The following is a 12,386-nucleotide window of genomic DNA, read 5'->3' as shown; positions in this document are numbered from 1 at the left end:
ATTGTAACATTAGCTTCAACTGCAGAGACTTGCTGTGAGTTTATAAGCAATGTTTGAAGAAGTAAAATGTAACCTTGATTTTCTTTTTGATTAGTGTTCTTCCCCACACGATGGATTTAATTTGTGCCTCTGAAAGGATGGGGTTTAAAAGAACCGTAGACTGTGTGATTGGACGGGAGGGGGTGTGATGTCAAAGGATAGTGCTGTATCTGTGGAAACAGGAATAAATAAGGAAGACCAGCAATAAATTGGCAGAGGGTTCTGCTCCTAGTTTTGTCTATTTGGTGGGCTGCTCAACAGGACAGGCAATTTAATACGCCCGTGCTTATGCTTAAATGATGAAAGGGTTGTGCTTGTGGTGGAGGATTAAATGTAAAATCATGCAATTACTTCATAAAACGTTTCTTTTGTCTCTCATTAACACCCCTCTCAAATACATGGCACAGTCCTTATTTTGTAAGCTCAAACTGGAACAGTTTTTGTGCATCTGATCTGTATTGCTCATTGCAGAGGTGTAATCCTGACTGGAGCAGTTTCACGTTCCATCAGACTCGGGATAGGTATTGCTGTGAAAACCAGAACTGAGCACATTTCAGTCCTTGGCTGGCTCCCCCGAGCAACCTCTGGGCTCCATCCGACTCCTCGCCTCCTGCAAGATTTGCTTTGTAATTGAGGAGAATGGACGGAGTAAGCAGCAACAGATCGATGTCCTACAGCAGGTGGAGTTATGACAGGTAGCCTTCCATTATTGAAGTGTTTTCACTATATAGCAGCCCAATAAATCTAGCATAACTGCGTGTTCAGAGTAGCAATACTGTTGACCTTATCCCTTAGAAACAGGGCAGCATTTTACGAGCGCAAGTTATTATTCTGAAATGCAGCATTTATCTATTTTCTGATATTATTCTCTGCTTCAATCCTCAAATTGTTGAGTTTTGGTTTTAAATGTGTGCATGCTTGAATTTCAATTGTATATGATAAATGTATTTGATAGAGTGGTGGCATAACTGTATATATGACAGTCATAGATTTTTAACATTGGCACTTTTCCTAATTTGAAGTGCCTTCGACTACAGCAGAAAAAAGATGCAAATTGTCACGGTAAACAATGACACTGAATAAAAGCTGACCAGTAAATGATATATACCTTCATTGCAACAAACGAATGAAACTTCTGTAAGCCTTGGGGTTTCATTCTTCACTGGGTTAAAATATCATTTGCATCTTTTTCAATCTTTCTGGTTCACCTTTCTTTCTTTTAAATCATTTTATTTTTCCAAAGATAAAGTCTGCAGCTTTCCCTGACTTAATGCATTTGTTCAAGTGTCTATCCATTTCAGCCATTTAGCAGCAGGGTCATTCTCTGGAGTCCATTCCTGGTTCAGTTTTAGGAGTTAGCTTGTTAGAGTTAACTCCTTCATTTACAAATCCGAGATGTGCTTGCCTGCCATATGTTACGTTCCCAAGCATGTACTAAGATAATTAATAATAACATATTTAATTGCTATTTGGGTAATGCAACAATCATAAACATTTTTGTCAATTTTTATCTTGCTGGCTGAAAGATACACTTTCAAGGGCATGGAAAACATCAAGATTATCACCATAGGAGGTCATGCCACAATGATATAGTGAGCAAATTGAATAACTAAAGAGAATAGAGAATGATAACATTGCTGCGGCTCCAATAAATTTCACACTGTCTCGGCTGCTGCAATGGGAGTTGAGAATATCCATCGCTGGATTCCAGTAATTTCAGATCAGCTGTATATGTTCTTGTATCAGTACAGATAATGAATTGTTAGAGATTATCATGTTTATTAAATTTATTTTTGCAAGTTTAGTGACCTGTCTAGTAATTACATTTCAATGACATAGTAATGTTGACCATTTTGATTGTTGGTTTAGTTAATTTGTTTATAGAAAGAAATAGTGCGATCATTGCTCACGCAGGAAGCTAAGCTTTCCACCCACATCTATTTTGTGATTGAGTGGCTGGCTAAAAGCTTCTCCAATTAAACTACAATCTTAGTGCCAGAGAATTGTAGAAAACTTGGTTCATTTTTAAATTTTCCTGATTATTGACTTGTATTGAATTTCAATTTAAGCATCTCCCTTGATATTGAGAGGTTTACTTGGGAACTTAATGTGAAATGCCTGAAAGAACTGTACGTCAACATCAGTGCATTCTTAGGTAGTAGTTTATCAGGCAATTCATTCTTTTAGCTATTTTGTCATTTATTTATTCGCCAGATGTATATTATTAAGAATTGCATTATAGATTTTTTTAAAAAAAAGTAATCTATATTGATTTTAGGTAACAAAGATTTTTCAAAGATATTTAACCCATTATCTGTATTGCTGATGTTGTGATCTGGAGGGCGATAACTGAACTTAAGAGCTCATTCAGACCAGTGCTGGCATTTTACGAACACTGGATGGTGTTTCTGGGACCTTGGAGAAAAAAGGTCCATAAATGAAATGATCATCTAATTGGAGCCTGCTGGCAGTTTAACAAGGAATCTGAGGGAAATGGAATCTTTGGAAAAAGGGAATGTAATATCGATTGTCATAAATATAGGGGGTGGTCAGCTAATGATATATGCAGAATATCTCGCTGGTGAAACAAATCGTAAGTTCAAATTTGAGTAAGTGTCACCTAGAGAATCCCCTCTTCTCTTAAACAAAAATGATTCATTTGTTTTGCAGCGTTTATATTAGTTGGATAGTGTCTTTAGCATCATATTTCGGGAATTTGAAAATTTTCCTTTAGGTGTCCTGTTGTGAAGATCTATGATTTTTTTCCCGCAGATTTTAAATTTAATGCCATCTACCATTCATTTAAAATTGTGCTCTCTTTTCAGCCTCCACTCAATGCCTTGCTTCACTCTTTTACAGACACATTTTTGAGATGCTGAAATAATCTGAAATGAACTATCCCTTAGGTGCACCTGTCAGTTTTATAAAGTGTTCATTCTGCGTTTGGAGATGCATTCAACCTTGCTAAAAATGACAATTATTCTCAGCTGTTTCAGAGTTCGAGTCTACACCAAAGTCCAATGTTGCACACAGAGATAATGGGAACTGCAGATGCTGGAGAATCCGAGATAACAAGGTACGGAGCTGGATGAACACAGCAGGCCAAGCAGCATCTTAGGAGCAGGAAAGCTGACGTTTCGGGCCTAGACCCTTTCTGATGAAACGTCAGCTTTTGTGCTCCTAAGATGCTGCTTGGCCTGCTGTGTTCATCCACCTCCGCACCTTGTTATCTCCAATGTTCCACAGTTGCGTATGTCAACATCACAGGATGGGTAAGATGATCTTTCCACATAGTACAGAGCATGGGGCATAACTTTAATCTTGGGGCTGGGTTATTCAGAGATGAGATCATTCCCTGATCATAGAAACCTAGAACTTCCTCCAAACAACTGTTGGAGCTGAAGCAGTTTTTAGTTTAAAAATCAAAGCCTTTACAGGGCGAGGGAATCACCGACAATGTCAGAATTATAATCCATCACTGAATACACTTGAGAAGGTCATGATGGCATCTTGATGCCCTCGTGATCTGCTGCAAACAATATGTTGTAGATATTCCCTAAGTGCTGCTTGGAAGGGTGTTCCAAAATTTTGACACAGTGATAGTGAAGAAGCAGTGAGCTGCAAGTCAGAATGTTGTGTGTCTTGGAGGAGACTTGCAGCTAATGCATTAGCTGCCCATGTCTTTTTAGATAGTAGTGTTGTGGGTTTTGACAGTGCTGTTGGGGCACCTTAATGAGTTGCTGCAGTGCATCTTCCAGCTGGTACACACTGCAGCCACTGTTTGTCAGTGGTGAAGAAGTGAATGTTGAAGGTAATGGATGGGTAGGCGATCAAGCAAGTTGCTTTGTTCTAGATTGTGTTGAGCTTCTTGAGTGTTTTTGGAACTGCATCCACCCAGGCAGGTGGAGAGTATTCCAAAACACTCTTGTCTTGGACCTTTATAGGTGGTGGATGGCGAACGGGGAGTCAGGAAGTAAGTCACTAATCACAGAACTCCCAGCATCTGAAAACTACAAAACACAAATTTCATAAATTTTGAGTGAATATGAGCAGAGATGGAAAGGGGATGGGGTTTAAGGGAATGTATAAGGTGAAGCTTGGAGGGCCAAATTTCTTTTTCATTTGTTTGTTGGATGTTGGCTGGGCCAACATTTATTGCCCTCTGATTTGCTCAGAGATCAGTTAAGAGTCAACCACATTTCTTTGGGTAGGCCAGATCTTGTCAGGACAGCAGACTTATTTTCCTAAAGGGCATTAATAAAACCAATCTAGTTCATTACAATCAATAACAGAATGGTCACCACTGCACATTTTTTAAATTGTAGATTTCTGCAAAGCAAGTGCATTGAGGATAAACTATCATCGTGGATAGATCAATCATGATCCATCTGAAAGGTAGAGTTGTCTAAGGGATTGATTAGTTTACTCTTGCTTCTATGTTCTGATGAAAGTTCTGCCTCTATAGCAAAATGTGCCAGAGGATCTTTGGAGTCTCCATGATTAATATCATAGGAGATCTCCAGATTGATAGCTATTCCTGGATAATATATCACTTTGTGACTCTCAAATAAACCTGAAAACAAAAGTGTGACAAATTTGTGGGACTAAGTTTTAAGGAAGATCAAGTTCAGATGATATTCAAGATACAACAACATTAGTTGCAGCTAACAAAATATAGATGGCGCTCTTTAAAGAAATAATGGAAGTTATTTCTTTTAAAAAATACATTCTCTCTTCATTTTAAGGATATGCAAACTACACTTGCCTGCCTTAATATTCTGAACATTAACATTCTGTATTGAATTTTGCCACTGACTTTGAGACTACAGTAATAGGACCAAATGGGGGTCCCAAGCCCACACTTCGTGATGGTCTCAGCAATTCTCCCAGAGGTTGCCTGTGACCGAACTCACTGGTTAATTTGAAGATGACAGGTAGAATATAAATGCTGTGAGCCAATCAGAGAAGGGCAACTCTGAAACCTCAGGGACCCCACTGAGAGAGTGAGGTTCCCGTGAGCATGCTGCCTACATGTTGAGGTGTCCTTGGACGGGGAAGTGAAGAATTTTAAATAAAGCTGAGAGGGGCTAAGCAGGTAGACCGGTGGTCCCTCCTTCAAGGAATAGAGGTACCAGCTCCAATGCCCCACATGCAGCTCTGGGAATGTACCTCCATGAAGCTTGTGGAGTCCACACAAGTTTGGAAAAATGCTGACGCCCCCAAGCCCTCCCCAGCAAAAGCATCTTTTTATAAGGCCTTAAATTATTTCAATTGGCTGCATCCATGGGGTTTGGAGAGTTCTGCCCACTTTTTTAAAAAATATATAACCACAATTTGACTTTATATAACTCCTTTAATGTAATGAAATGCCCTAAGGAGCTTCACAGGAATTGGGGATGGTGTCTGATTTGTGCTGAGAGTTAAGATGTGGGCAGCAATGTTTTGGATGGCCTTGAGTTTACAATGGAAAATGAGACAGGAGTGCACTGGATTTGTCAAGGCTAGATTTAATGAAGGTATGAATGATGACATTTGCAAATAAGGCAATCATGATGAGTTTGGAAGCATTGATTTTGGGGATCCGTGTGACTCCATGGTTATATGGACAAACTAAGGCAGGGGCAGTGTTTACATGAGAAATAGGCCATAATGGGTTAACTGGGGACCCTGAAGTTAACAGCACAGGAGTAGGATGAAAAGACATTACGTGTGGTTCTTCAGTTATATAATAGCGAGATAAGAATGGAACCAGATGTGTGTAGTTCCATACAACTGGACAACAGAGGAGAATGGTGTGGTCAACCATGTCAAAGGTTTAAGGCAGGTTGAGGAGGACAAGATGGGAGAGTTTCTCTTTGTCATGTCGAATGTCATTTTTAACTTGGATAAGATCTCAGAAATTTGGCTGGAGGGATTCATATATGGAGTTCCATGAAAAGTGGGAATGATTTAAAAGGGAATAGCCTATGCAGGTTTTCTGGTTTGAGAAGGGCAGTTGAAGATGGCTTGAATGTTTACAATGACAATGAGGTTAGTGTTTTTTTTAGGAGAGGGGTAATGATGACAGATTTGCAGGAGAGAGAATGAGAGCAATATTGACTAAAATGGTTCTCTATGAAAAACTGTAGGAAACTTACTTAAAAAAATACTGTGCGTCTGCATTCATCGTTGTAGCATGGATGCTGTGAGCAAATAATTTGTGATTGATTGCAGTTAGTATTGCAACATAAGAGACTGCTTGAAATTTGGTGACAGGATCACAAATATATGCTGGAAAGAAAATTGAGTTGGTACAATCTAATCACTGGTTCTTTCAAAATTGCTCTCCTGCAATATATTGCACAATTAAAGCAGAAATTGCAGGAATTACTTAACATATCTGGCATCATCTGTAGTGAGAGAAGGAGTTTGCAATTCAGGTCAGTGTCAGAAAAAATGTGCAGTCTGGATTTAGTCACTTTAAATCAGAAGCTGTGTTAATGATGCATAACAGAACCAATGTATTGTGAGTTAAAATGAACAATACCATGGATGATCCAGACATTGATATAAATTTTACACATCTTAATGAATTATGGCACAAACATTGACACAGTAAAGGGCCTGGTTTTAAGTCTTTCCCCTGGTGGGAGTTGGGATGTTGTGTTGGGTGGGGAATTTGTCCTGTCTGTCCAGTCATGCAGTATTATTTGCATGAATTCAGGCATGGCCCTGGTCCTTGCCCAAGATTGTATGGGACTAATGTGGAATGGAGTGTTGTGCACTAATGCTATTATTGGGGCACAATCTAATTTTAACAATGGGCCTGATGAAGGTCCCCACAGTCACCAATCCACAGTAACAGTTAGCCACTGGAGGCTCAGTTAAGTGATTTTAACATTTCTTTTAAAGATTCCTTGTAGGCTTAATGGAAGAGGAGAGCTCCTCTTGCCAAACATTTTGTTGTCCCAGACTCTGGAAGCCTGACCTCTGATTGTTGGTTTATGAGTGACCTAAGTGACTCACCAAATCCATCCTGTCCTTACAAGGGACTCCTATCAATGGATCCTTGGTAGCAACCTTCCTGCTAATAGTTCTGCATCCCTGGCATGCAGGACAAATTGCCCTGAAAAAAAACAATCATGGACCTGAAATGTGTGTTTCTCTATATAGATGCTGTCTGACTTGTTAAGTGTTTCTGGCATTTCTTGTTTTGATGCCTATGATCTGCCAGTTTTGGGTGGGCATCGGAGATGCAGTATTTGCGGTAGTCTGGGAGCTAAAGTCTGCAGAGGTTTAGCCTCCAGGTTCCAGAATGTTCCCTACTCCTGTCAGACTGTGCACCCCAAATTTCCTCCTTACATTAATAGGTATTGCACGATGATTGTTAAGGAACTTTCAGTGGCTTTTTTTTGAACGATATGACGCATAAACAATTATATATTGATGAAACAGAGCGAAGTTACATTCGTTTGAAACGTGCTCCTGCGCCACAAGACCATAGTGGCAACATCAGTTTTACACAGAAATGTGGAAGCCTTCAGAGAATAATAGTTTGTTCTGACAATGGCTGGCAACATCTCCAGTAAAGCAAAAAAAAGGGGAAAAGGAGAATTATTACAACATATTAAAGTTCTGTATGATTTTGATGAAGTGAATGGAAAATGGTGTCATCTTGTAAGTGGGCAGCTTGTGACGAGGTTATCAGTTTAAAAATTACTCCTCAGGTGAGGTGAGTGTTTAAGTGAAATAATTTAACATAAGTTTGATAGAGTGCAGACTGTTTTGCCACAGGGAGTAATTCAGGGAGCGACCATTCAATCTTTGAAGATAAAAGTGAATAAATAGCCAAAGATGACCTAGGGCCAAATGAGGGAAGAGTTTCACAGTGAATTTAAATTTGGATTCCGCCACTGAAGGCCTGGCGCAGTCCTGATGTTCCTGCATTGTCTGCTGCTTTGATGTAAGCCTTTACAGTTCTATATAAAGTCTCAAAATATGTTTGGTATGCATGTATTCGGTGTTGCTATAAATTTTAAAAAGCTGGTAAACTTTCAGTAGCAACATTTCAGAGGCATTTGGACAGGCTCAAGAGCAGGCAGGGAATCGAGAATCGGGAAACCATGCGGCAGTATGGTTGGGACAGAAATGTTGGGGCCAAAGGGCTGTTCCTGTGCTGTAATGTCTGTATGAATTTTCCTCCAAATGGCATGCAGCTGAAATTAAAGATTTCTGTTCAGGAATTTAAATATTTGGGAAAAAATAGCTGACTTTCAGTAGTGACAAAAGGGATTAGTTACTGTCTTTGATAAAAATACTGCCATCTTCCATTAGAACAAGCTATTAGAACAGACTGTTGTTCTAATGTGCTCCTTCAGCTCCACACTGTACTGTCTCTGACTCCAGCGTCTGCAGTTCTTGCTATCTCTATTATTCCATAAAGATTCCTCTCTTTGCATGTTTAAGTTGTTCTCGAGTTCTTTCCATTATTGCGACCACGTCATTTATTGTGTACCATATTCACAGGTAAACAGTCCAATAAAGAACACGCCGGAAGTATAGCTTTCACAATGTTTACTCAACAAAAATAAGTGTTAGCTTAGTGACGGCAATCTCGCGCTTGAGTCAGTCTTCGCTTCACCGCCTACTTCAAAATTTGAGCATACAGTATAGCTTGGCAGTTTAGTTCCGTACAGAGGTATCCCACTTAGCAACATGTCTTACGAATGCAATTCCACACAGCGATTTAATTTTAAAGATCCAACGTACGGACATTTCCCGTCCTTGTAAATTGCTGCTTTACGTTGTCCTGCATTATGTTATGACTTGCATACCAATCAACTTGTGAATGGACTCCAAAACGGAATGCATTCGCAGCCCGGGGCGGGGAGCTGTCTGTACCTATACAGCGCTGCAATGCTGAAGGTGCCGCCATAGATATGAGAAGTTAAACCAGGGACCCGACCGTGGCCTGCGAACCCTATAAAAGTTTCTTTGGCACCGTACAAAGAAAAATTTCTGGCCAGCATTTACCTATTTATAGTGAACTGAAATGGTCTCTCAAGCCCCTGAGGTATATTCAGGAAGGTGGGTGAACAAGCACTGGTGATGCCTATATGTCACGTATGAATAAAACGTAAAATGATGGTTAAACATTCCGATAGCAATTCTGAAGAGGGCATTGAAGTAATGATTATATGTTGTTTGGAAATATTAAGGAATATGGACATGTTTAGGAAAGTGATATACTGTTGGATAACCTAATTGGAATTATAAATATACTTTGGCAAATGGCTTGGATATGCGGGGTTGCATTTTGCAGCGACTGCCTGACTCCATTTGGCTTTGTAATGGCAGCTGGGGCCTGGAATTGGAAGATCCACCATTTATAGTCAAAGCCATATTTGTCAATAGTGAAAAGCAGAAGGGCTGTGTATCCCACAGGCCGAAATCATGGTCCATTGGAAATTAATGGAGTATTCAAACAGACATAATTTTCACTGTTGTAAAACCCTTGACCTGTTGCATGAAAGTCCCATATTTATGGTAGTTCGCTCATGTACGCTCAAAAGATGTAAAGCATCCATATAAATTGTCATGATCTGAAGCTGACTAAATTCCTTCTTTAATATTAAAAATAAAGGTGCAGCTGTCAGTGAAAAATGATTAAAACCAGCAGAACTAATTTAATTGACAAACTTAGAATAATGTAGCAGCTGTTCATGCAGTTTTAATAGAGCACTTTGTTGCCAGTCCCCTAGATGTTGTTATAACATTTCAAATGTTTGGCTGAGTTTCAAAAGCCACCGTTATCTTAGTGGAGCTTCTGAGTTTGTAGTTTGATACACCGCTTAAAGAGACTATCAAATGAATATTTGATTTGTTGCGAGTGAAGTGGAAGTTTGTTTGCTTTCATAAGGGATTGGTCATTCTGAAATTTGAAAGTTTTTAAGAGGTTTCATGAAGGGGACTTTTTTCACCATCAAGTCTTTGTTGTGAGAACTGTATTAGTTTGTATGAATTTTATTATCTTTTTCATTTCTATACTGCTCCCTAGATTTTCCCATTCTGGATACTAGGTGAATGTCTACCGAGTGACCCGGAGGATATGACAGGTACAATAGACACAGTGAATATGAGAGAAAGGAGATGGAATTTTGGGGAGTGTGCGAGGTGAGGTCTAGAGGGCAGACATTGCACTCTTGTCCAGAAACAAATGGAAGGTTAAGCCCAGCAATAACCTACCTGGTCAGTTTAATTTCACTGCTGGGGCAAATCCCAAAACAATTAGTTGGTATGGAATTTTATAGTCTCGTGGGAAAAGGTGGGTTGTTTAGGTTCAGCCAGTATTGAATTCAAAAGGATAATTGGTGCTAAACAAGCTGCTGAAGTTTTTGTTTTGAAGAGGTAACAGAAAGGATTGAGGATAATGCTGTTGCTGTTATGTCTGTGGACTTAAAGAAAAAAGACTTTTAATGCCGTGCCACACAACAGACTGAAATATAGGAGCAAATTACTGCAGACATTGGAATCTGTCCTGAAAAAAAGAACAAATGCTGCAGATCACAGCTGGTCAGACCACATCCACAGAGAGAGAGCAAGCTAACGTTTTGAGTCTAGATGACTTTTCATCAGAGCTGAAGTGAAGTGTGGAGGGACAGCATTCATGCAATAGTTTGGTTGGGGAGGGGGTGGTTGGTAGTGTGGGTGTAGCACAAAGATGTACACAATGAAAGAGTCAACAGAATTCCTGTTGTAGAGAAGTGCAAAATGTCTTCAGGGTTGGTGTTCCTTGAAGAGATTTGGCAGTTGATTAAACAAAATGTAGAATCACTGAGTAATCGGAAATGGAGATTAGATGTCAATAGAAAGTTTTTTGGGCTGGTGGAAGGACTGTAGTGGAGGTCCCCAGGGGTTGGTATTCGGAACCCACCTTGTGTTAATCCAGATTTTGATGCCCAAGAGGCAGTTTCAAAGTTTGTAGATAATACTAAATTTGGAAGCATTCCAAACTGTGAGAACAATATGGAACTCCAAAAGGACATTGACAAGTTGGCGAAGTGTTCAGGTAAGTGGCAGATCAAGTTTAATACAGAAAAGTGTATGGTGATGCACTTTGGTCAGAAGAACGCAGACAGATAACATAAAATATAGGCTTCAATATTTTGAGCAGTGCAGAAGCAGAGGGACTGGAATGAATGTGTGCTCAGATCATTGGATCTCATAGGAGAAGTGGAGAACAGTTAGTAAATCGTACAATATTCTTTTCTTTATTCATAGGGGCATACAAGAACAGGGATGTTATGCTGAAAACATTTGTTAGACATCAAATGACTACATATCCTATCTTGTGGCACCCAGAACTATATGAATGCATTGGGAGAAGTGCAGAACAGATTTACAAAAGTGGTTCCAGGGTGAGAGATAACAAATGTGGAGCTGGAGGAACACAGCAGGCCGGGCTCTGTCAGAGGAACAGGAAAGCTGACGTTTTGGGTCGGGACCCTTCTTCAGAAATTTCTGCATCTGCAGTTCTTCCTGTCTCCAGGGTGAGAAATGTTAGTTCGGAAATTGGATTGAAGAGATTGGCACTGTTCCCTTTGGAGAGTGGAAGATTAAGAGGAGATCTGATAAGGGAGGTTTTCAAATTTGTCAAAAGACTGAATAGGATAGATAGGGAGAAATTGTTTCCATTTTAAAAAAGTTTAAGAAAGAGAGGGCACAGATTAAAAGTGATTTGCAAAAGATGTAAATTGATATAAGAAACAACTTTGGTTTAACAGGTGGGCTGGGTCTGGAATGTGTTGCCTGCACGAGTTCTGGAGGCAGGTTCAAGTGAAGCATTCAAGAAAGCAGGAGATGCTTATTTCAGTAGAAATAATGTGCAAATGTACAGACAAAGTGCAGGACACTGACGCTATTTCAAAATGCTCATTGGATAACAAATGCTATAACACTTCTGGGATTCAGTTTTTGAGTTAAAGGCCTTGATAGCCAAAATTGTGCCCAAGATTAAAAAGTAGGTAATAAGAAAATATTTTGGAAGAAAGATTATTGATTTTGGTACTTGGACCAGGAAAAGTAGTGGAAAAAGTATGGGGTCAAGTAATCACTAGATGTGTTTTAGGAGAATGAGGAGTGAGAAGGTTGGGGTTTGGATGAACATCAATGCAAAAGTGAGGTTTCTTGGACTTAATGATCTTTATCTTAACCTAAAAAAATTCTTATGTTTAGCAATTAAATAGAAGTCTCCTCAAGAGCATACATGCATTGATGCAGAAACTGTATCTGTGTATGTCTGTGTAAGGATTCGTTTTATTAATGGGATGTGGGCATTGCTGGCTGGATCAGCATTTAATGTCACTAGG

The 12,386-nt window shown here is 39.5% G+C and overlaps 1 protein-coding gene across 1 annotated transcript in view; it reads left to right on the top strand.

Annotated features, from left to right (window-relative positions):
- The first annotated feature begins 514 nt into the window (after positions 1-514).
- tub (TUB bipartite transcription factor) overlaps positions 515-12,386 on the top strand; it is a 358,157-nt gene continuing 346,285 nt past the window's right edge. The window contains exon 1 of the mRNA XM_048546123.2: positions 515-734. Within this exon, the coding sequence (XP_048402080.1) occupies positions 679-734 (56 nt within the window). The 5' untranslated portion in view covers positions 515-678. The remainder of the gene's footprint in view (positions 735-12,386) is intronic.

This window comes from Stegostoma tigrinum, chromosome 17 (genome assembly GCF_030684315.1).
Source record: "Stegostoma tigrinum isolate sSteTig4 chromosome 17, sSteTig4.hap1, whole genome shotgun sequence".
Taxonomy (NCBI): domain Eukaryota; kingdom Metazoa; phylum Chordata; class Chondrichthyes; order Orectolobiformes; family Stegostomatidae; genus Stegostoma; species Stegostoma tigrinum.
The sequence above is the reverse complement of the archived record's forward strand: the minus strand, read 5'-3'. Positions and strand labels throughout refer to the sequence as shown.